Below are 24110 nucleotides of genomic sequence, written 5' to 3' on the forward strand. Positions count from 1 at the left end.
TTCCCTCCTTCCCAGTCTTGCAGACACATTTCTTCCATAATAGGAAATCGCTACTGGATACCACCTTTGGCTCTCTCTTCCTACAAAGGTGAAACCCAAGCACATCTAGTTGCCTTTGAACATATTCTTCCTGTTACTCTTATTTATGCATTTATATACAGGCTGCTTTTCAGAACTAATTAAAACAGCTCAAAGGAAACATTAGAAGAAAAGACAGTGTTAAAAATCAAACAAAGCACTACGAATACAAATACACACCAAGATTAAAAGCCAGCGAAACACAGCAAGCACGCAGTAGAAACATAATAATGTCAATCGTAAATTCCCTTACATAATGATAATAAAAATTCAAGTGCCCTCAGAGGGGCTTGCCAGACTTCCCTGGAGAAAGAATTCCACAACTATAGTATCACTACAGAAAATCTCCTCCTGTTTCTAGTGCCCATCAGTCAGATCTTTGCTAATGCTGGAACAGAGAACCAATCTACTTCTACATACCTCTGTCTCTAACACACAGTTTTAGACAGTAAGCTCCTCAGGACAAAGGCTTTTTTTGCTTAACAATACTGCCTAAGTGTGATGTACATTAATAAGTGTGAAGTGCGTTAATACTTGTAACTTAGTAACAAAAGTATGAGGGGCTTGATAGTACACACCTTCATCAGTATCTTGGAGGAACTAAACAGCTAAGAGGGGAAGAACTCACCTGGCAACAGAAACTACAAAAGTGGGAGAATGTTTTCTCACAATTGAAGCAATACATTGCTTAAGAAGTCAAGGACAATGCATTCAAGGTAACTTAAAAGACAATTTAATAGTCAGCCTAATATACAGCTATTAGAATCACCTAAATATCACATAAATTACAAAAGAATTGGTATACAGCATAATAGATTTTTTTAAACTATAAAACACATACCTCTGCAGTCCAACAACAATCCTCCCAAAATATCAGTTACAGTCAAACACCAAAAAAGGACACCGCACAACACAATTTCAACTTTTTGAGCTAGAGAAATTGAGGCCAGATTACATTCATTCATTCATGTACATTTAAACTGTAAAATCCCCCCTCCCACCCCCACCAGTTAATCCAGCTCCAGGTGCAATTTCACATGCTTCCATATATTTTCCAGTACAGTTCTCAGAATATTAAAGTGCTTATGTGCACTCTGGTATCATTCATATGCAGATGTGCAATATTAATCATATTTGGACATTTTAGTTCAAAGTCAGTTCAGCCAGTTCAGATTTTTTTTTCCAGTGCCAACATTTATACATGTTTCAAAAGCATATTTAGACAATGATTTAGACAATGTGTGTAAATGTTCGTTTGTTCCCAAAACCACTGTTGCTTTCTCTTTCCTGTTGCTGGATTTCACATAAAGATTAATCTCCAACAAACTCTAAATGTACAGGCGTCACTTCTCTAAATGGCAAACAAAAATTAATTTTCTATACCTACATACAAAACTACTCAGAATTGCTACCTAGGGAAGATTAGTAGAAATATTCATAGTATGAATGTTTTTATTTTTTAAAGTGTGCATTAACTTCAGCTAACAAAACCACAATTAACAATTACAAATGTGCAGTATTTAGCTCCTGGATATATAATGTAATAATATTTCACAGCTGAATGAGTTCATCACTCTATGCTCCAATTCAATGGTTTACCAGCATGAACAGTACATAGAAAACAGGCAAAACAAAACTGAATGTAAGGCTTTTGGATGGATACGATCTGCAAAAAGCTACACATTGAGTGAATAAATTATTTACTGCTGCCTTCTTCAGCATCTCCAACCTAAACTCTTATTCAAATTCCTTTCCACACAATATGCTACAGAAGGCTCTCTTCAAAAAGATTCACATATGGCCAGATTCAAGCACCCTAAGGACTGGTTCACAACCACACAGATGAGGTCGCCACTTTTCAGGAATTGAAATCCAATGCTTCTTTTGAGTACCAGCAAGGCACATGGATGTATATGATTGTGTATTAAGCCTCCGGGGTTTTGTCATTGTTGAGTAAAGGCAGTATGTCCACAGAAAGCAAAGTTTTGAGGTAGGGCCACTTGAGAAGGGATATGGGGTGGGTGAGCCAAAGCCACAGTTCCCACCCCTTCAGAATGCCCCGTTCCCAAGTCCTGTTGCTATAGATGCCTCCTCAACCTTTCTGGCTTCTTATTTGGTAACATGCGAGCCAGACAACATAACGGGGGGAGGGGGGCTTAAGTAATTCATTATGTGATTCACTCATAGGTTTTTAAGCATGGCTCACAATTTACTATTATTGTGGAACTAAGCACAAAGCGTGGCAGTTTACCGAATGAATTTGTTTTGGATCAAAAGAAGCTAACTATTGAAACCATACTCTCCAACATTAGTGGGACATAATCAATACAGTCATTCAACTCTCCCTTAAAGCATTCCATTACATCACAATAGATGCTACGTGAGGTCATTTAAAAGGTACCAAACCTGAAGCAGAAGGCACTCAGCAGGGACGGTTATTGCAAATAGTGTAAACTATATAAAAAAAAAATTAAAATATGGACAGGTCAAAAGGAGTGTTTTGTATCTGTTGCAGTCCTTTAAAAGGGCCATAATATAAAGGAATTTAGAAGGGTTTCGGCTCATGGTCTATAGTGGTTGTGCCCTCTTCTCTCTCTCTAGATTAGTATTTAATACTGAAGTATGTTTCCCTCAAAATCCGTGCATTATTTTGCACCCTTAGTGACAACCAGTCACATTCCTAAGTGACCCTTATTCAGTTCTGCTATGGCAAACTATGGCCACGGTGCTATACACGCTTATTAAGAAATGCCACAAAACGCAGAGGGACTTATTTCCAGGTAAGCATGCATAGGACCTACTTGTAACCTGCCAAATTGTTCATTCAATCCACAATTTAAGTGAAAATAGTCTCTTCCTAAAATTTAAGCATCTCAAATGGAATGGTATGTAATGTATGGGATACGCAAAAATAGTTCTCCTGTACAATAGAACAAAAATAATTTCAGTTTGAAAATACAGCCTCCATGTGAAAACACAATTATACACAATTTCATAGTTCTGTAAAACTAGTTAGTTAAAATATTTTAACATTTCATAATACCATTATTTTAAATTTCATTTGAATATATGCACCAGGAACCACTAATATCCAAAAATACCAAGAATGAAAATGTTTTGCTATTAAAAAATTATATAATTTAAATTCTTATCAGGTAAGATTGTACATAATTTCCCACAAAATACATTTAAAAGGAGTATTTTCACAAACACATCAGAAGCGATACTAAGAAGTGTCCTTGTGACAAGAGCCAATTTTTCTAAATCAATGTCATTTACAGAGGCTGTAGCTGTGGAGTCATCTTCGTTAGTGTTTACATCAGTCATTCTTCCTTCCAAAGAGACACATTTAAATACTCCTTACGCTACACAAGGGCTCCAATTTCAAGCCCTGTAGGTGCTCTGATATATACACAAAGTTCTCATAATACACAGGTTTTCATATCCACTTCAATTAGAGGTGGGCGTATCTGTTTTTTGCACATAAAATCAACTTGCCTCCTTCATTAGGCGAATAGGGAAGGCCCTGCGTGTACCAGGCATTCCTGTGTACATCCAAGTTCCAACATACACAATAAGCTACAGAATCAGGAAATCTATGAAATAAAAACTTTCACAATTACGTACCCAAGCTTATGCTATTAAAGCATCACTCTACAAGGCTTCCTATGAACAAGAAATGGAAACGAGGAAATTAGTCCATAAACAATGGTGAGAGTATACTAACATAAGAATACTATCCCATTCTGAGTTTTTATTCTCTTTTCTGTCCTCCCGTGAAAGTCACATAAGTTCTGAATTCACCATTTCTGCAGTCTACATTTGAATGGGTTACCTTTAGCTGTACCCAGTTTTTAATTTAAAGTAGTATTAACTTCCAACTGAATAAAAATAAGTATAATTCTGTTACAATTGCAACTATAAAAACTGAAAATTAAATAGGAGTGCTTTCTGTAAGGTGATCCTACAATGTTCTAGTTACATTAAATAGTGTAAGCAGCACAGCAATGAACAATTATGATACTAATATTACAGAGCACACAGATTACTGCCCTACAGATGTGAAATGGTACAGGACAAGAAAGAATAAATACTTGCCTACATTAGACATACCCATATGTGTGTGTGTGAGTGTAAAGATTCTTTGTTGAACAGAAAACAGACACAGATAACATAAGCTGCTATAGAATAAGCTAATTGTTACAAAGGTAGCTCAATAGGACAGAATAGTGTAACTTTTTCCAGAATATGCTTTAAATTACTTCACAGAACACTGAATTCTCCTAATCACTCTTAAAGATGGTAGTATCACCTTTGACATAGGCTTTTATTAATTAAGGCTCACTTTATAACCTATGTGAAAACTGTTTATCAATGTGGCATTTGTTTTGATAGAAAACAAAAATCCATGTATATTTACCACATGTTGTTTCCAATTAAAATCAGTATTCTAGTGAACCTTAGAAAGTGAAAACACAAAACTCTGATAAATTTTTATGTCCAATTAGCCTACAAAACACCATACAATGAAACAGTATTAGCAGAACATTGAAATTAATCCTAAAATTGTAGCTTTCCTTCTAAAAAGTTCAGGGGAGGGTGATCAAATGCAGGAGTGAGTGTCTGTTTGCATAATTCCCTTACAGCATTGCTGTAAGGTGCTTCCAAGTGGGGCCTGCTCAGTGACAGCAGCCTCTGGTTCTTGGTAGTTTTGAAGTCAAGCAAAGTGTTCTCCTTAACGGCACAACTAGAAAATGGACATTTGGTTAAAAAGCATTTTCCAGCGATGTGAATTTCAGGAGGTGGTAGAGGATATTTTTTCCTATGCAAATTAAGTAAACTTAATTTACACAGCATAATTTGTGCTAGAATTTTTTCTGATGGCTTATAAAAAGTGATCTAATTTACCTGTGTTTCAAAAACAAAGCTAAAAATGCCAAAACTGCTAAGCTTGCCTTAAACTGTATTTGCAGCTGGCATCTAGTTATTAATAAACTTACAAAAAGGAAAAAATTTCCATGGAAAAAAATAAAGCACTGAAAGAGTTTCCAGAAAATTTTCTGATTTGTACAATTTTCCATCTTGTATCACTGGATTTGACTGCAACCATTTCCACGCTAGACAGATTCTGAAACATGCCCATGAGAATTGCTGTGGGGTGTCATGCTATGTCACCCAGGGAGAAATTCATTGTAGAGCTATGCCAATCATTGATTAGCACAAGTACTTAAGCTTGCCAGACAAGACATCCACACTCTACCTCCTACTGCTTTGGGGGGTCTCCTAACACTATAGAGCCAAAGGAGCTAACAAAAGTACTTGCACAGGCTTCCACTACCAGGACACATTAGTTGAATGAGGTCCATACTCTCCTTGCTGCCTTTTTTATGTTTATGGAGATGCACATGCTGCCAGAAGGAAGCCCTCTTGTATCAGCCCAACGTTTGCACGATAAGGCCCATTTCAAATGTAACGCTAAGAGAGAAAGCAGACACAAGCCTCGGACTAACAAATTCTCCCCTCCTGTTCGAGCACAAGAAAGCATTTATAGCTACTGTTTATGGTTTGTTCCAAAATGCAGTTTCCCATTATACTGTAATACAGGTAAACTGTGGCTTATTGAAACTACAACATTAAGCCGCAGTGCAATTTTGGTTCGACTGAACTAACTCAGCTTTAAAAAAAAAAATTGAAAATCCTGTATTTGGAATTAACAGAAACTGTGGTTTGTTCCAAAATGTGGGTGTAAGCTTTAAACATCCTCTACTTGAGTCTCTGGCTTCCATCTGCTTGTATTTATCAATGTGTAGTATTATGTCTGATAAAGCAGTCTTTATTCTCACCATAGGCAATTTAATAATTTTGAAGACCCTGGCTTATAATGGCCATTTTTCAACATGGACTTATTTCTAGTGTTCATACATTCCTTGGATGAGAGGATTTCAAGAGGATGCAACTTAAGAGACTGGAGAGCTCTTTAAATACTCTCTCCAACTGCAACCTCTTAAAACTATCTTAACCACTGGTTGTGCAATTTTACAAAACTGCCCACACAATGAATGGCCATAGTACTACCTTATTTTTATAACTGACTTTAGGCATTGTAGACTCACTAGGATATATTATTTTGCTGTTTTTCTGCAATGTCCAAAGCAACTCCTAGTTGAATATCTAAATATAAAGCTTATAAACAAAATAGGGCACAAAATCTGACACAAATGTTTCAAAACAGCATTTAACATCTTTACATGGCAAACAACTCCTATTTCATAAGTTTTGAAAAACTTTTCAATAGCACGCATAATAAATTACACTGTTCGAGTATACTTTTAAGTTTAGCCATGAAAAGAGGAACATACCTACCCAGTTTTAAGAACGAAGCAGAATGATCACCTCACACTAAAATGCTGGTTCATTTAGAATATAGATTTCTAAGTATTTATCCCTCAGAAATGCTCCAGTTCTAAAGATGTAGTAAACACCTAAGGATAATATTCTAATATTCTCCTAATAACCCGTTATTTAGAGATATGGCTCAGTGTTCTGGCTGCATGGACGGACTCTGATTAAGCTAAAAATATTTAAGGGTATGAGAAAGCTCTACCATTTTATCTGACACAAATCATCCCCCAATTTTAGCTAAGCTTCACAAGTTAAATGCAAGTTCCAACGATTACCAGTTAAATCGCATTAGCTTCTCTCTTACTAAACTGTAAGAAACTACAGAATAATTTTCCTGAGTAAGATTATAAAATACTTGATCATCCTACCAAAAGTACAAAGACAAGTAAAATGTAGAACAATACAAACCAACATATAACAGAATCACAAGTGCAGAAATGTTGTTGCTTTTCATTATAATTGGCCCCCAGTAGAAATCATAGCAAAAAGTTTAAGTATCTAAAATATTTTGAAGGACGGTAATTAAATTCTTCAGACCATGAATATAGCCCTCATCGTGTGTGTTGCTGGGGAACACATGCGCAAAATCTATCATCCTGACTTCAACCTCCATGCTTTCTGGCAGCGTAGTAGGCATGTGGCAGAAAACTTTTTCCAGCTGAGGTATAACATTTCCATTCAGATGTTCTTGTGAAAGGCAAGCACTGCTCTTCCATATGTTGTCTTGTTCCACAGTTTCAACTTTAAGGGAAATTTGACTCTGGTGCCTTTTGTGAAGTGCATACATTTTAGAGAAGCCTTTGCCTACAGAGGTCTCTACCTTGCCATTCTCTGTAGAACTGATGACACGAATGTTATTATTATATTCCAATGTACCACCACTTGGCACTTGACCCTTGGACACTCTTCCCTTCTCGACCAGACTGCCATCATTTAACCATGTAGTTGTCATCGGATACAAGCCATCATAGACAAATAGTAAAGAACTTGCATAAAAGTTAAGCTGCTTCTGCTTCTCAAACCACTGCAGTATTTCTTTAATCTTTTGAATACTGGCAGCTACAGCATCTTTTCTCAGGCAGAATCCATTATGGAAAAACTGAGCCACACCTGCAAGAAAGAAACCAGTAAAATTAATAGCCACTGACTGGAAAGTTCAAACTGCAGTATAGCAATGGTGCCTAGCTTCCAAAAAGCAAAATTGACAACAAATTCTCAGCTATTCATATAACAGAATTCAGGTTTAAGTTGCTATTCACAGTCAGCTGATAATATGCCCCCAAAAATTCAGACAAGTGCCCCAATTCAGATTTCCCATCATCAAAATATTAATTGCAATGTTAAAGGTTTCAGAGCAAGTGTGTCCGATTTATTCTCGTGTTCTCTGGTTCAAGTCTCACTTCTTACATGCACTTAAGCAAGCCCTCATCTTTCAGTTTTATCCACCCAATGAACTATGGGAATACTATAGCATGATCACATCTTCCAGACATTTTAATTGCGCAAATTCAATTATACACACTCAGCTCAGGCAGCAGTTGCCTTCTGGGTAACAGTTACAGCAGACGAGTGGGGGGAGACTAAGACAGAAGGGAGGTGAGAGGCAGACAGAGGAAGAAGAAACCCACCTCTCTCAGCTGCATGGTGAGCAGGGAAGTGAGGATGAAAAAAATCCCAGCTGCAGAAGGGAAGAGAGAGGCCAACCCAGAGACATACAGGCAGAAGCAAAAGGCTGGAACAGTATTGCAGCTTCTGCCTGCCTCTTTCCCTGTCTGCCTTTCTCCTCCCTTCTGCAGCTGAAGGAACCAGGTTTCTTCCTTCTCCATCTGTTTCTACTGCTTCCCCACTCGTCTTGCTGCCAAGGCAAGATTTCCTCTTCCCCTGGCAGTGGGGATGCAGGGAGCTCCTCCATGAGATCCCCACCCCCCTTCCAGCAGGCAGTTTTTGACTATGCACAATTCTGCATGTGTGTGCTGCTTCTGAAACAGAACCATTAAGTGAGTTGTGATTGCACTGTACAACTGACCTAGTTTCCAGGATTATTGTGAGAGTTTATAGGAATCACTTTAAACCCTCAAAACATACTATCAGTGCTCAGAACTTATAACTAAAGAGCTGGGACTGCACTATAAAATATTCATGGGGAGCAATCCTATAGCAGGATCTCAAGTTAGGATGAGCAGGTTAGGATCCAGTGCATCTCCATGTGAGTTAGGAGGTTCTTGGCATAGGCAGGCTATGCTGCCTTAACTCCCTCATCCGAAGCTAAGTCAGAGATACACATATCTCCCCCATCCGAGCTCTCCCACCTTTAACCCCAAGTCAGAATGATCCCACTTCCTTCCCTTCCCTGGCAATCCTGCATGCTAGAGGGTTTTATAATATTGTCCTCAATTTTCTTCACTATGAGACAAGCTACACGTAGTTTATAAGCACACAGTCTCGTAATAAAGGCCTAAAATAGTAGTACTACAACCTGGTCTAACTCCAAACATTACCATCTTTTACTGTCTCTTTCGTTAAGCCTCTTCCATAGTGCTGGTTTTGCGTCTCATAGCTGTCAGAATGGGCGCGATAAACCTTAAAACACACAAAATAATAATGTAATTTTGCCATCTGATTTCTGAAAAAATGTCTTTGTCCTAGGACTAGTTCCAATGTACTCTTCAGCATACGAAAGAAGGCTTTTTTTCAAAATGCTTTATCCACACATCTCTGAAACTATTTCATGAGCTGGATCTATCTAGCAATCCAAACTCAGCAAGTTCACATTGAAAACATCATAAACTTTGTATATTCAGATATAGCTTTTTCAATGGAATAATACATCAGTGAGATGTTATGTTATATACCTCTCTATACTTTACAGTCCAATAACAAGAAACCAGTGCAAATAAAGTTATGGGTGTTCAGAATGTCTAGTCCGATGCCCCAGAATCAACTGGCCTATGTAGTCTTCGGATATCAGCCAGTGACAGAGGATAGCTTAGTATTCTACAGGGGATCTAAACTCAGACATATAAGTTTATGACCAAACATCATTGCAAAACAAGTCTGCCTGGAAAACAATAAACATGCTGCATAAAAATAGAAATCAAATGAATATAAAAATATGTGTGCATATAACCACTAACAGCAGCACATTTAGAAACAAAAAAAATATTATCTAGAATAAGATCACAAAACCAACATTTAAATTATATCCGTTACATGGGACAGCAAATGAACTGATACTTATTTTTCATTCTCAGTAACTACACAAACAGAAGCAGTTGACAGTGCATCCAGCAAGGTCCACCAGAAACCCAGCCAAATGGGCAGGGTATAAATAATAATAAATATTATTATTATTATTATTATTATTATTATTATTATACAGGCTTCAGGCCATGGTGTTCCAATTAAAATCTCAGAGAGATGCATACAGAAATAGGAAATACAGCATATATATATTTTTGCAATCTATGTCTCTATCCAAATCTGCCCATTTTCATTATATTAAAGGAACAGATTTTTTGCTGACATATTTTATGCCAATCCAGAATGTACATAGGACATTTACTCTGCTACACCAGATCTGAAAGTTAAGCACAAATATAGGGCTGCTTTAACAGGCAGTCTGGGAATGGTTGGAATCCAATTGACTGAAGTCAGCAAGATTATGATAAAGGAATAATACACTTCTCCCACCAAATGTTAATGAACATGTGTTTGGCACTATAAGAAAGCAAATGGACAGCAAAATAATACTAAAGAACTTGAACATCACATACAGTACAGAACATTAATAGCTCCCTAAACATCTATGAACACAGACCAAAAATGCCTGTCCAATTCAAGTGCCAAACAACATCATCCACCTTCAGTAATATACTGATAAAATATGTTAATAACTAGAGCCTCATTGAGGTCTCTATGGGGACCAAACAGAAAACATGTTGTTTCTTTTCTTCTACTTGGCTAGGGAAATTAAAATTATAATCTATTGCCTGAAGGCTAATTTTTAAGGTTTTGAATGCGCTTCAGCATCAGAATTCAGTTTATACAGTTAAAAGCCAAATCTTTTACATTAAAAGTCAATTAATGCTTCACTAACACAATGCTATGCAAGACTGTTGCAGTTTATCACCATGCTGCACCAAAGGCCTGAAGGGATTGCCAAGCTACCAACACAACATGTTAGCTCTCTGGAGGACTGCTGTGCACAGCTTAAATTGCTGAATGCAGCCCGTATGAAGTTATGAATATGAAGTTAACAAATCTAGCTATTTGCTGGTGTTATTGAGTAGAACAAGGAAATGGAACGTAAGTATGGGGTGCAAGAGGCGGAACTACTGAGAATATAATATGATAAAGGAGGAAGGATAGAGCTGTATGAGAAAACCAGGGAGATAAAAAGAAATATATTATCAAAGTCCACATCTAGACAAAGTACAATCTTCTTTATAAAAAGAAAAAAGAAAATCTTGAAGATGCTGTTCAGATTATTGTTCTCAAAAGAGAAATCAAGAATAGGTCTTCCTTTGGATCGCCAACCCTACCCACTTCTTTTCTCATTATTATTATTAATGAGAAGTTAATGCAGATTGTCTCAGTTCAGTCACCTACATCTCCCTGCAATAAGGGAAGCAGGGAATACGGCATGACAGAAAACATTCAAACCCAAAGCATGCTGACTCCTAATATCTTTCCGTGGGGAAAATATCATCTATATACACAAAGTATCAAATGTGGTGACAGTGATAATAATACAACAAAACAACAACACCACAAACTGGCTTATAAGTATAAAACCAAATTTACTAGAATAATAGCTAGAATAGAGAAAGACTTATAACCATTCAAACAGCAAACATGCTAAGGTGCCATGTGCAAGAAAAAGCCTGGAGATACTGTAAACATGGAGTGGATAAATGTACAACTCTATCTTAACAAGTTACATGTACAGTAAACGTTATACAGACTGGATAAATGAACCGTTCAAAAAGTAGCGTAAGTCCAATCACGGAACGGCAACCCCGTGCCGCCACAACGGCAAGGGTAGCACACTGGAGAATATGAAAAAGTTTTTCAAAGCTGTTTTTCAAAGATTGAACTGGATGAGATGTTCTTCAATGGGTCTTGAGTTGGAAACACAAAGCCGTGTACATGGATCAATCACGGGAAGGAAAATCAAAGCCACCACCCTGGTGAGAATAACGCAAGTAGGCAAAAGGAACTCGGGGTCGCATAACTAGTTAGCATGCCAGTCTCATTCGTTATCTGGCACTGGATGTTACCCTTGCCGTTGTGGTGGCACGGTGTTGCCATTCCATGATTGGACTTATGCTACTAGTTGAACGGTTCATTTATCCAGTCTATATAACATTTACTGTACATGTAACTTGTTAAGATAGAGTTGTACATTTATCCACTCCATGTTTACAGTATCTCCAGGCTTTGTCTTGCACATGGCACCTTAGTATGTTTGTTGTTTGAATGGTTATAAGTCTATCTCTATTCTAGCTATTATTCTAGTAAATTTGGTTTTATACTTATAAGCCAGTTTGTGGTGGTGTTGTTTTGTTGAAAATATCATCTAAACATAATTTTAGTTGCCCCCATGTTGTCAAGAGCATAAAAAGATTTAAAATCCAATGAAGAACTGCATCTTACCCTCATGCCTAGCACCAAGAACCCAATTTCTTCCATTAATGGGTACTTGCTGACTTGTTGCTTAATCTTCTCAGCGGAAGCATATGGATCATAGCTTTTCTGGCCTATTTTTACATCCATTATACATGGCTTTTTAAATCTGTGTGTCACATCTTCCAGTTTCAGGTACAAATCTGTTAACAATTCAGAATAAACCAGATCAATGTCATAATCTAACCAACCCAATCATTAGAGGTCAGTGGAAAGTACACAAGCACAGGAGTGGCTCAAAGATGGCGTCTTCCTGGTGGTGGTATATTACAACAAACATTATATTAACCATCTAATTCCCAACAATGATTCCTTTTAGTCTGTGATTTTATTTCATTGTGTCTATTTTTATATTCCTTCTCACTATCAGACAGTGTTGTGTAAGTTAATATAATAGTAGTGTTTTATAAATTATTTTTATTATGAAATCTGCTGTCCAGGTCAGCTTCAGCCTCCTGTGTAAGAACGTAAGTAATTACAGTAACCATCCTTTCAATGAAGCAAATTGTAACTAACATTCTGAGAAAGTATAAAATGTTAAAAGATAATAATAAGCCCTTTAGCATGCTTTAAATTGCCAACGTTAATTCTTGGCAGTGGTCATCTTATTATCTTCCTGCAAGACTACTTTACCCTACTAGTGGTACCCCTGTTGCTGTGAGCAGTAGAAGGTGTATTTTGACATACAAATTCTGCAATAGACCTAAATATGTTAAACTGGATCTTACTGAAGAATCAATTGAGTTTGCAGAAAACAGCCCTTATTTACATGACATTTTTCCATCTACAAAGCATAGCAATACATTGTTTCATGATGTTCCACATGATAGTGATTTATCACGCTGTGCTCGGGTACTTAGTTTCTGGCATTTTCAGAACCATCTCCCAAGCAGTTGCCAAAAAAGTTAGTGCTTATTGCACTGTCTAACAGCATTACCATTGGGTGCAGTAGGTGATGACCAGGTTCCATAATATTTTGGCAAATATTTTTGGAGTTCTAGAAACACAGAGTCTTCACAGTCAGCAGCATACACCTGAAATAAAAGAAATATGTTTGAACTGCAACAAACCACTCAATTCCCTCTTGTGGCAGACTACATTTGGATATTTAGAACTTATGGGGGAAATTCAACATCATGCTAAGGTAATCTTCAGCACAAGCATTTCGGCTTGCCAGATGGAACAATTCCTTCTCGTACCCCTGCACACTGTCCCAGTGCTTCTTCCAACCACCACCACCCAACCAGTTTCAGGGGTACACAACCTAAAGACCTTGCCCAGGGCTTCCACTAACAGGACTTGTTAGTTGAATCTTACTCTCTGTATGTTTAAAACCTCACACTCAATGAGAAATATCCATTTAGAAAGGAAACAAAGTGTCTCTCAGAATAAATGCTGTGTTTGTGCCAGAACATTTGACTACTGTTAAGTCTTTTATTTTTTTAAAAAAAGTATTTGCTATCAAAAAAACCCCACCCCAAATTGAAATTCAGAGTTTGACAGCACTAAAGCACACAAATGTGTGCTTAGGGATCCTGTGCAGCATGAGTCAATCTAATTAAAACATTCTTAGGTGTACTAGTGGCAGGATGGGGCACAGGGAGACAGGTCTGGCCTCCCTTTCATCTTCAGTTATGGCAAAATCAAGTATGAGGAGGATAACCTTTCAGTGATGAATTAATCAACTGCATTCTCCCACCTCACCCCAAATTCCTAAACTAAATGGCCTTTAAAAGATTATATTGGATTGGTATAACCCTAGAAAGCATCCAGTAAATACAGGAACTCTTAACATAGCCTACCAACTGTGGGTTTACGCTTCTAAGTAGGGGAGGAGGAGGAGGAGGGGAAGGGGAAGTAGAGTGGACTGCAAAACTTGTATACTGTAACATTAGCAGCTTTATCATTGACTGAATTTGTAAAACAATTAAAGTACATTGTTTCTACTGCCATAAGATACCTGATTTTTGTTAGAGGATGCAATTATTTATTTTGTTCATGACTTGTCATTCAATTGCAGCAAAGCCACACCATCAATGACAAACAGAAGGAATATTAAAACATGCAACTCAACAACTAATTCGTAATGTGACACCAATGCAATTTTAAATTTTTTTATTCATTATTAAATTTTGACCCTTAGTTGGCAATAACTGCAGAGGCAAAATGCTGAGCAAATACTTTTCAGAGACAGAATGACAGTCAGTCCTGTTATTCTAGTTACACTTAAAAAGGAAATGAACAAGACCATACAACTGAGTTGCTGGATTTACAAATTACTGTTGTCCATTATATATACTTATAAAGGAAAAAATGCCTTCAAACTCTTGTCTGCCTGAACTATTGGATTTTCTGTCACCAAGAGAAACCAGGTGACAGATCACAGGCTGCCTTGCCTGTCTCCTATGTAGGTCAGGAAAAAGCTGAAGCTTGCTAACAGGTTAATTTTAGGACTCTAAGTTATTATTGTTAACACACTACAAACTCTGGTGAATTTATTCCTTTTCCAAATCCCCCACCCCCTAAAAACCAAGTCAATATAGGCATCCAGCTATAGGAATAGTAAAATAATCAAATTACTTATGCTGAAGAAGTTATAAGGTCTGATTAGCAGAAAAAAATACTTTGTTATAGGAGACATTTCCTAAATGAGGATCACACTGTCTTTGGCTTAAATAGGGAATGGAATCATTTGCAACCAAATGTTTCAGCACAAACTGTTCCAAGAGCTCATATATTAATGAACTATTTACATTTTCTCTCCACGTGCACACTAATGTTACTTTAGGCAACTCTGGTAGAAAGTACATAATCCACTCTGACTCAACCAAACATATGTTGTAATTTCATTCCCCAAGAATGGTTTCAACATTTATTTGCAATATTAGTTTGTTCTACTGACAACCAAAATTTAACTTCAAAGATGTGCCATCTATGCCATGAGATCCAGTAACTAGCTACATAGCCCCGGGTTCCTGTACAGTGATTTCAAGGAAACAGGGTAGCAGGAGCATTCTAGCACCCCCTTAACCAAACTGGCTTTTACTCCAATATCACACTTTATTTGGTGCAATGTACCACTCCCTCTTCAATGCATAAACCAGTCTTCGTTCCTCCAGAGTCTCCATGCCTAAATAGCCCCCTAGCATGAAGCTCATTTATGGAATACAGTTATACCTCGGGTTGTGAATGCTGCAGGTTGTGTGTTTTCGGGTTACAGACTGCGCCGAACCCGGAAGTACCGGAATGGGTTACTTCCGGGTTTTGGCGCTCGCGCATGCGCAGAAACACTAAATCATACTTTGCGCATAAGCACCGAATTGCGTCACGTGCGTGCGAAGATGCGGCGCTGCGGGTTGCGAACGTGCCTCCCGCATGGATCATGCTCGCAACCCAAGCTTTGACTGTATAGAAAAACAAGGAGAAAGTTATGGATAGATGCCCAGCAACCAGATAGGCACATGATGAAACTACCAGTGTGCCTGCTGTGTACACAAGATGACCTCTGAGACTGTCAATAAAGGGATGCACACCAACATTACTGACAGTGGAAGACATCAAACACTAGTCATACTTAAGACCCACTGATGTCAAAAGCTCCACAGTATGTCATCTTCCTCCCATATCTATAATCAGTCTCTGGTACTGATCAAGACTACCATATTGAGTTTGCCATTTAGAGTATGTGCTAAGTTGGGACAGTAAGGTTATTTACACAGGTTCCCAGTGATAATTAAACAGAGGGGTGCTTCAATTCAACCAAAAAAAAAGCATAACTTCAGTTAGAGGATAAATTAGAAAACAATTACCTTGTTATAGAATTCTAGTTCTCTGGGCCCTCGAGGTGCTGGCTGCAATTGTTTGAGGACTGTGCCATCAGGATGCTGCAGGATGCCTGGGAAACAACAAATGCATTTGTTCACATCTTAACTTCAGCATGCTTTTGAGTCCAACTATGGTAACATAATCTAGTATATATACTAAATGTTCAAAAAAACCCAAAAGTTCTTGTTAGGGGGAAAAGTAAGAGTTCGTGTTAGGAAGCAGCTTTCTTTAAATGAAATCAATAAAACAGAGAAAATACACCTTACCTTTAGAGTCTGGTACTTCTCCTGAAGACCAGGCAAATCTTTCACACATTGGCCTGGTTTGCATGTAATGCTAAGCCATGATTTGTTTAACAAATCAGTAGTTAACCATAAATTACACTGGTCAACAACAAATTTGTTGTCTGCGTTTTTTCAGCTGATTTAGAATGAATCTGATGTGCTGAATCCAAAAATCACATTGGTTTTGCTCAATCAGGTCAAGTTTTTGAGCTATGGCCACATGTCTTTTTTTACGTTTTTGTTCACATGTACGCTTGTGTGGAGCATTTTAGAAGAAGTTGGTGGAGGTAAAATGCCTTGTCAAATAATTGTTTTGATTGGAAATGATTATTTTAATGACAAGAAGTATTCATGTCCGATAGTTCTGGGTGATTATGTTGAAAAGGGATCAGTTTGAAGTCATAAAACCTCGAAATCTTCCATAAATTGGTCCAGCAAAGCATAAAGTTGGGGGATCAAAACTAAGTTAATGGGGCAGCCGCCCCACGAAGTATCCTGATCTTCAATCAGCACGTCGTCCTGTAGCTCATTGTGATGAAATTCCAGTGCCTATCTTCGGAGAACTTCCTGACATTAGTGACGAAGATGCCTCCAGTGTTGAAGGACATGAAGAAGAAGTGGTTCTTGAAGATGATGCTCCACATCCATTTTCCCAAAAGGAGTTGAATGATCTAGTTCGCGACCTCAGCTTGTCAAAGGACTCTGCCGAACTGGTGGCATCCAGATTGAAGGAAAAAAACCTCCTCTCTGACAGTGCTCGCATCAGCTTCTTGCGCAACAGGCATCAAGAGTACCTCCGTTTTTTCTCGGAAGAGAAGGACTTGGTGTACTGTGCAGATATTTCACAGCTTCTGCTCAAGCTTGGAGTGCCACAGTATGAACCCAAAGATTGGAGACTGTTCATTGACAGCAGCAAGCGATCACTGAAATGTGTTCTGCTACACAACGGCAACCAGTTTGCCTCTATACCCCTGGCTCACTCGAGTACACTGAAGGAGAACTATGAAGCGGTGAAGTATGTGCTGGAGAAAATTGGTTATGATCAGCATAAGTGGTTTATTTGTGTTGACCTGAAGATGGTGAACTTTTTGTTGGGACAACAGTCTGGCTTCACCAAGTACCCATGTTTTCTGTGCATGTGGGATAGTAGGGACCGTGCTCAGCATTACACGAAGAAGGACTGGCCTGTGCAGGAGGAATTGGTGCTTTGCAAAGAAAGGAACGTCATCAACGACCCTCTCGTGGACAGAGACAGAATACTCTTTCCACCGCTGCACATCAAGCTCGGCTTAATCAAGCAGTTCACCAAGGCTCTGGACAAGGATGGTGACTGCTTCATTTACTTGTGCCAGGTTTTTCCAGGATTGACCATGGAGAAGTTGAAAGCTGGCATCTTTGACGGTCCTCAGATCCGTCAGCTCATCAGAGATCCAGAGTTCGGAAACTCAATGAACAAAGTGGAACTGGAAGCGTGGAAGGCATTTGTTCTGGTAGTGAAGAACTTTCTTGGCAACAATAAGGCCAGAAACTACGCAGAACTTGTCAACAACATGCTGACTGCTTTCAGAAACCTGGGCTGCAACATGAGCGTCAAGATGCACTACCTATTTTCACATATGGACCGGTTTCCTGAGAACCTGGGTTCAATGAGTGACGAGCAGGGGGAGAGATTCCATTAGGGCATGAAAGAGATGTAAACCAGGTATCAGGGTCGCTGGGACGCAGTCATGATGGCTGACTACTGTTGGACTCTGAAGAGAGACCTCCGTGCTGCTGAGCATTCCAGGAGTTCCAAGAAACAGAAGTTCAAGCCCTGAAGTTTGAAAAATGGTAAAGCAACATGCAATTTACGTGTACTTACCTTTGTCAATGCCCACCATTCAGTTTACAGAAAACCTGGCCTGATGGAGAGAAACGGATGCCATTTCCTGATTCAGCAGTGCAAAAATACCCTAAATCAGTTGTAGAAATCTAGACAACATTCAAAAAGTAAAAAATTGTTGCCCAGTGTTATCCCACAGATTTGTCAAACTATGGTTTGTTTCTCCAAAGTTTGGTCTGTTTCCCATCTGCTCTAGCCTCATGCATTTGTGAGCATCTGGAGTGGAGTAGCCAAGCAAACTATGGCTAAGGAAAGTGCTGAGCACACATGTAATGCCAAGCCATAGCAAAAACGAAGACAAGCAACAAGCCATAGCTTCAAATCATGGATGACTGGCAATAAGGAAACAATAGATAAGCTGCTGGGAAGGGTTCACACGTAATGCTGAGCCATAGCCTAGCTACACAAGAACCAGGACAAATGTGAAGCAAGAGTTTTGTTCTTTTGCAGCTAACTTCTATGCTATTTTTCAATCACCAAAACAGTGTTAGTTCTGAACAGTTTCATCTCACTTAAGTTTCTTCACAGCAGTGGTAACTTAAAATTTAATCCTTAAACATTCATTTGCAACTACTGGAATAAGTAGTTTGGATCCAAATGAAACTTCAATGTCATGTCGTTTTTTTCCTTTCTAATGATGTTATTCAAGACATTCAAGACAGGCAATATTAATACAATCACAACATCACAAATTAAAATTGAGACTCATTCTAGGCTGCAGTATTACCATTAATGGTAACTACAATAAATGTTATCTCCACTAGTTGAAAAATAACCAAGGCTTCTATTTAGTAATGGTTATAGCTATAAAAATCAGCCTTTGGACTTTATTATTAGTAAAAGTAAAAGTAAAACTTTAGCTTCTAGGTAAAATTGCACATAATGTTATTTTCAGCAATAAATCTTTGTTGTTATCACGGTCACATTATGCAACCCTGAGTGAAGCCACAATCAAAACCACTTTGTCAGACAAGCAAAATATGAGTGTTTACCCCTTTATTACCCACCTCTATTATAAATTCCCTTTATTAAGAATTTTAAGTAATCAGAGCACATGTCAGAACAGCCTTTTTCTAGTGTAGTGGAGAGAGCAACTCTCATAGGAGTCTCTCCACTTTTTGAAATTCTGTGTGTGCTAGCAACTAGGGAAAGGCAATTTAAGGTAAGAAGCTGGGACAGTGATAAGAGAAGTAAGATCTTCTCAGTGATGACCCCAATACTTCATAATTATTTGCTCATGAAAGACTACTGCAGCCCAAGTTTGTTTATTTTTCGAAAGCAAAGTTTTACTACAACAAATTTTTAATTGGGAAACTTAAAGGGGTATTTTAATGTGCTCCACTGTTTCAACAGTTTAATAGTGGAATATATAGGCTGTCGTGTTTACTTTTTTGTATTTGTGATTCTGTGATTTTATGTATGGAAACCATACATAAAGCCCTGCTGGATCTGATCAAAGGACTCCAGTTCAGTATTATGCTTTCCACAGTGGCTACTAGATGCCTATGGGAAGCCCATGAGCAGGACATAACTACAGTAGCACTATCTTCCAACTCTACAATTTTAGGATTCTCTGATTCAATCCTATTATTATACCCAGCTGGCATTCAGAAGCATACATACTAGCTCTGATACTGGAGGAAATATAGCCAGCACAACAAAAAGCCATTGATATTCTTATATCCCAAGAAAACCTATGAAATAAGTATAAATATAATATAGAATGATATAGCAGGTCTCACCTTATGAATATGTGAAGTGTTTAAAAAGTATCTTTCATTCACAGAACTCTTAATATACATGACACTCCACAGTAACAATATAAAATCAAGGAGCTTATAATCTAAATTTCAGCAGCGAGGAGGAGTTGGGAGAACAGAAAAATACATGGGATGGAATAAAATACAGTTACACTAACATACAGAGGGCTGTAAGCACTCTGCACTTAAAAAATAAACCCTGAAAATCTGCACCAAGGTAACCCCAGATCTGCATCACACACGCAAAAATATCTTGTGATCTGTGTGAGTTATGCAAGTGTACGAAAGTTGCTTATTTTCTTGTTTTAAATATCATTCAGTCAGCACTTTAGGTTCTAAGATTCCAGAAGGCACTAACCATGCATTTTCATACCTATATTTGTAGTCAACAAGGGCTACAAACACTTTTTTAAAAAAATCTGGAAGCTAAATTCTGTATCCACTACCACGTACATGCCAGAGCCCTGAACTTAACTTCTTATAATCCATGCAAATTTGTTATTCCTGAAGTTGACTGCAACAGGGATAGCTCTCAATCATGGTTCCCCCCCCCCCAGAGAAGAGACACACATTATGACCTTAGAAGGATGTTGGCTTAAGCAGAAGTCAGTGAGGAAGGTTAATCATGAAAATTACAGCTAAACAATCTATGTTCTCACTTAAAAACCCTCTCCTTTCAGGTGCAAACCAGTTTTCTTGTGAAATCCTTGCTTTCAGTTGTTCCATTTGAACCTATGCTTTTGTAACTATCTGCATTTCATGGGTAAACAATGTTATAAAAATGAATAATTGCATCTTATAAAAATATAAAGATGCATATGCAAGAATATGATGGGGATGAATATTTACATGTTGAGCTTGAACATGTGTAAGACCCAGTTTCAAATTCCTGCTCAGCTTCGAAATTTATTGCACAGCCTTGGGCAAATCACCCTCTATCAGTTTAACCTGAATCATGACATTGTTTTGGTGCTAAAACACATTGCTATGAGCTTCCTGGAAGAAAGAATAGGGTGCAAATACAAGAAATGTTGATTTTCACCACTTTTTGAACTTAGTACGAGTACTCTACAAGTGTGAATGAGTTAAGAGAAACCATCTAGTGCGTTTACTGAAGAAAAGGGGGCATACATCAATCAAGTGATCTACAACTTGCTAGAGGGCCTTCTCAGCAACAGCACCCAGGTTATTTATTCAAATCATTTCTATATGTAATTTATTGTTTTTGAAATCTCAATAAATATCATTTTTTAAAAAAATCATTTTATTTAGGGGGGGGAAAAATAAAAATAGAAGAACCTAGCTAGGAAAGAAAAATAGAACAACCAGAATCTGTCCCTTGTAACGGCATCTTATATATGCACATGTAAAGCCCCTCTAGTTGCCATATAAATCACTTTAAATGGCACAATTTCTTTAAGTTCCTCATTGTATTCATGTCCATTTGCCACAAAACACAATGTGAATACAAGGATAAACACATTTTCTGCAGTGATGAAATTTCTCCCTAATGAATGCCAAATCCTCTGTTTACTCAAAACAGGAGTACATCAGTGTGTTTATTCTTCATGCAATTTGTTTCCTGTAGAAATCCAAAACAAGATTTCGCAATTAAAGTAACTGCTTTTGGGATTTCTGGAGCAGAATCGCAGGCATTATTTTCCAAACCTACCAATCCAATTTCCTTTTTTCTTCGGGTGGGGTGGTGACGAGAGAATCAGGTCATTTCCCCAGCTTCAAAACTTCCTATTCATAAACATTAAACCTACAAAACACCTCAGATTAAGACTACATGCTTAGGTATCAACGAGCAGGGAGGTCATATTATTAGAAAACCAAATTAACACAGAAAAATGTGCGGCAGCAAACACAACAAAGACACCATAAAAGAAAGTGCTTTAAACAGCTTATTAGGCAGGAGAATGTGTCATTTCATTATTGCTCCATTAGTACAATAAAGAAAAAAATTTTTTTACTGTAAACCACCAAGGTGTATACAAACAGACAGTAGAATTCCACTGTGTTATTTTGTAAGGAAAAAAGCAAGCTGAAGTTCTGCGTGGATTTCAAAAACCTGCAAATTCTACTTTTGAAAATCCATTTCAGAGCATCATTTTCAGCTGTCATATACAGTAACACACCCTGTCCTTCCTACACATATTGCTCAAGATGGCTTACAATTAACATGCCTATTTTTAATTAATACTATTGTTGCATAGAGCCACAGCCAGTAGTCTTTCTCAGATGGGTTAAGGGGCTGGATTAGGAGAGCCTGGGAAGACCACTCAGCCATAAAATAAAAAGTCACTAGAAGACCTCAAAGCGGTCTCTCGCCGGATTGGGGCGGGGGGGGGGCGACGACAAAATTAAGCAACCCCACGCGTGCAAGGGACGTCTTGAATATTACACGGCTCAGAGAGAGGGCTGTCAGAAAGAGACGTAAGCAACCCCAGCGTATCACCCACAACATTAAGGACACACCGATGTCGTAAGTAAAAACAAAACTCGCCCTGGTATTATTATTTAACATTAGGGCACTGGATCCCACACACCAAAACCACGCACGCGCGTGCATAAACGTGCATATACACACACACTTGGAAACGTTGAGGGGAATAACACCCAAAGCAGAAAAAACCGGACTTTGGTTGCTTTGTATCCAGATCCAAACCCACCCTAATTCCTGAGCGCAGACCCAAGGGACTTGGGTTGGGGGGTACCTGAGCAGCCCCACTTCCCTCCCGCCCCACTTCCCACTCCCTGAAGAAGGGATGCGGGGGGGGGGTCCCGGCTTCCTGCCTCCCCTAAGGACCCCCACCCACCCACCCACCCCGGGCCTGCCACTTACCGCCCTTATCCTTGCCGTACATGTGCCCAGCCACCTGGTGAGACAGCGGCACGCAGCCGTTGAGCAGCCGGGCGCTCCTCCCTCCTCCTCCTTCCTCTTCTCCCTCCGCCGCCGCCGACGACGCGGAGCCCGGAGGCACGTCTGCCTTGGCGCCCCGAAGAAGCCGCTCGGGCTCCCTGCTCGCCGCACAGCGCGGGGGCTCGGTGGCCATTTCCTCGGAGGCTCCCGCCGCCGCCGCCACGTCCTCCTCCTCCCCGCCTTCAAGGGCCTCCTCCGCCGTTGCCTCCACTGCCGCCGCCCGCCGTTCGCAGCCCAGGCCAGGCCCGCGGCTCCATGGCGTGCGCCCCCGCCCGCAGTGCTTCCACTCCCTCAGGCGAGCGGAGCGGAGGCTTCCCTCGGCCACCTCAACCGCTCGGGTCGACTGACTAAGCGGCACTGAGGAGAGAGAGAGAGATAGGCAGCACCTCGGCGTTACTGGGCCTGCGCGGCTCGCAGCGAGCCTGCGCAGTAGGGGCGACTGAAGCCGCTCGTCCCTGGCTTGGGTGGGGGGCGGCTTCTGAATGGTTTTCCCTACGCGGCTATTCGGAACGCGAGGAAGAGGCAGCGCTGCTGTTATCAAGGGCCCAGCGCTACCTGACAGCCGCGCCCTTCTGTGCGGTGGTAGACTTTCCCTCTAAGCTCAGAGGTCCAGGGCCGACCCAAGACCTTTTGGCACCTGAGAATGGTGCCCCCTTCTCCGCCAGGGAAGATCTACTACATCAGGAGCAATCAGGGGTGCCAACTTGGATAAAATATTGGTATTGAATAATTGGATATTGAATTGAATTGGTAGTCGATTGAATATTGAATAAAATATTGGCACAGGTAAGCTCTGCCCCACATCTGATGCAGTGCACACACAGCACCTGAATGGCAATGCCCATCAACTTTGGGGGTGCCCGGCCCTCTCCAATATTTTATTGGGGGCAAAGGGACCTTGGCCCCTGGGAGTTGGTTCCTATGGGAACAATGGAGAGATAAAGCTCTCAACCGGGATCTACTGATTAGCAAACCTTCCAAGTGTCCCTGTTTTCCAGGGACAGTCCCAGATTTACAGAAGCTGTCTCAGTTTCTGATTTGATCCCAGAATGTCCCACTTTTCCTTAAGATGTCCATGTTTTCATCGGAGAAATGTTGGAGGGCATGCACCCCATGAGTGGGCCAGTCCTACTGTTGTCTAGGGAGTGGTGAGAGGGAGAAAGCACTCTGTATGTGCTCTGTGGAAGAGAGGTCCCAGTACATATTATTTTTACGGGACTGAGCTCTAGTAATAAACCACAAGTTCTGCTACAAACTAAACTCTGCCA

The 24110-nt window shown here is 39.5% G+C and overlaps 1 protein-coding gene across 1 annotated transcript; it reads right to left on the bottom strand.

Moving 5' to 3' along the window:
- Window positions 1-788: 788 nt before the first annotated feature.
- IPMK (inositol polyphosphate multikinase) lies at window positions 789-22990 on the bottom strand. The gene is made up of 6 exons (XM_081004742.1): window positions 22765-22990; window positions 15975-16060; window positions 13103-13199; window positions 12136-12308; window positions 8979-9060; window positions 789-7590 (listed from the first exon to the last, which is right to left on the bottom strand). Exons 1-6 carry the CDS (start codon window positions 22973-22975, stop codon window positions 6971-6973), a joined length of 1269 nt encoding a protein of 422 aa, XP_080860868.1. The 5' UTR covers window positions 22976-22990; the 3' UTR covers window positions 789-6970.
- Window positions 22991-24110: the final 1120 nt, after the last annotated feature.

Source organism: Podarcis pityusensis, assembly GCF_964106645.2.
Source record: "Podarcis pityusensis genome assembly, chromosome: 5".
In the NCBI taxonomy this organism is placed as follows: Eukaryota; Metazoa; Chordata; class Lepidosauria; order Squamata; family Lacertidae; genus Podarcis; species Podarcis pityusensis.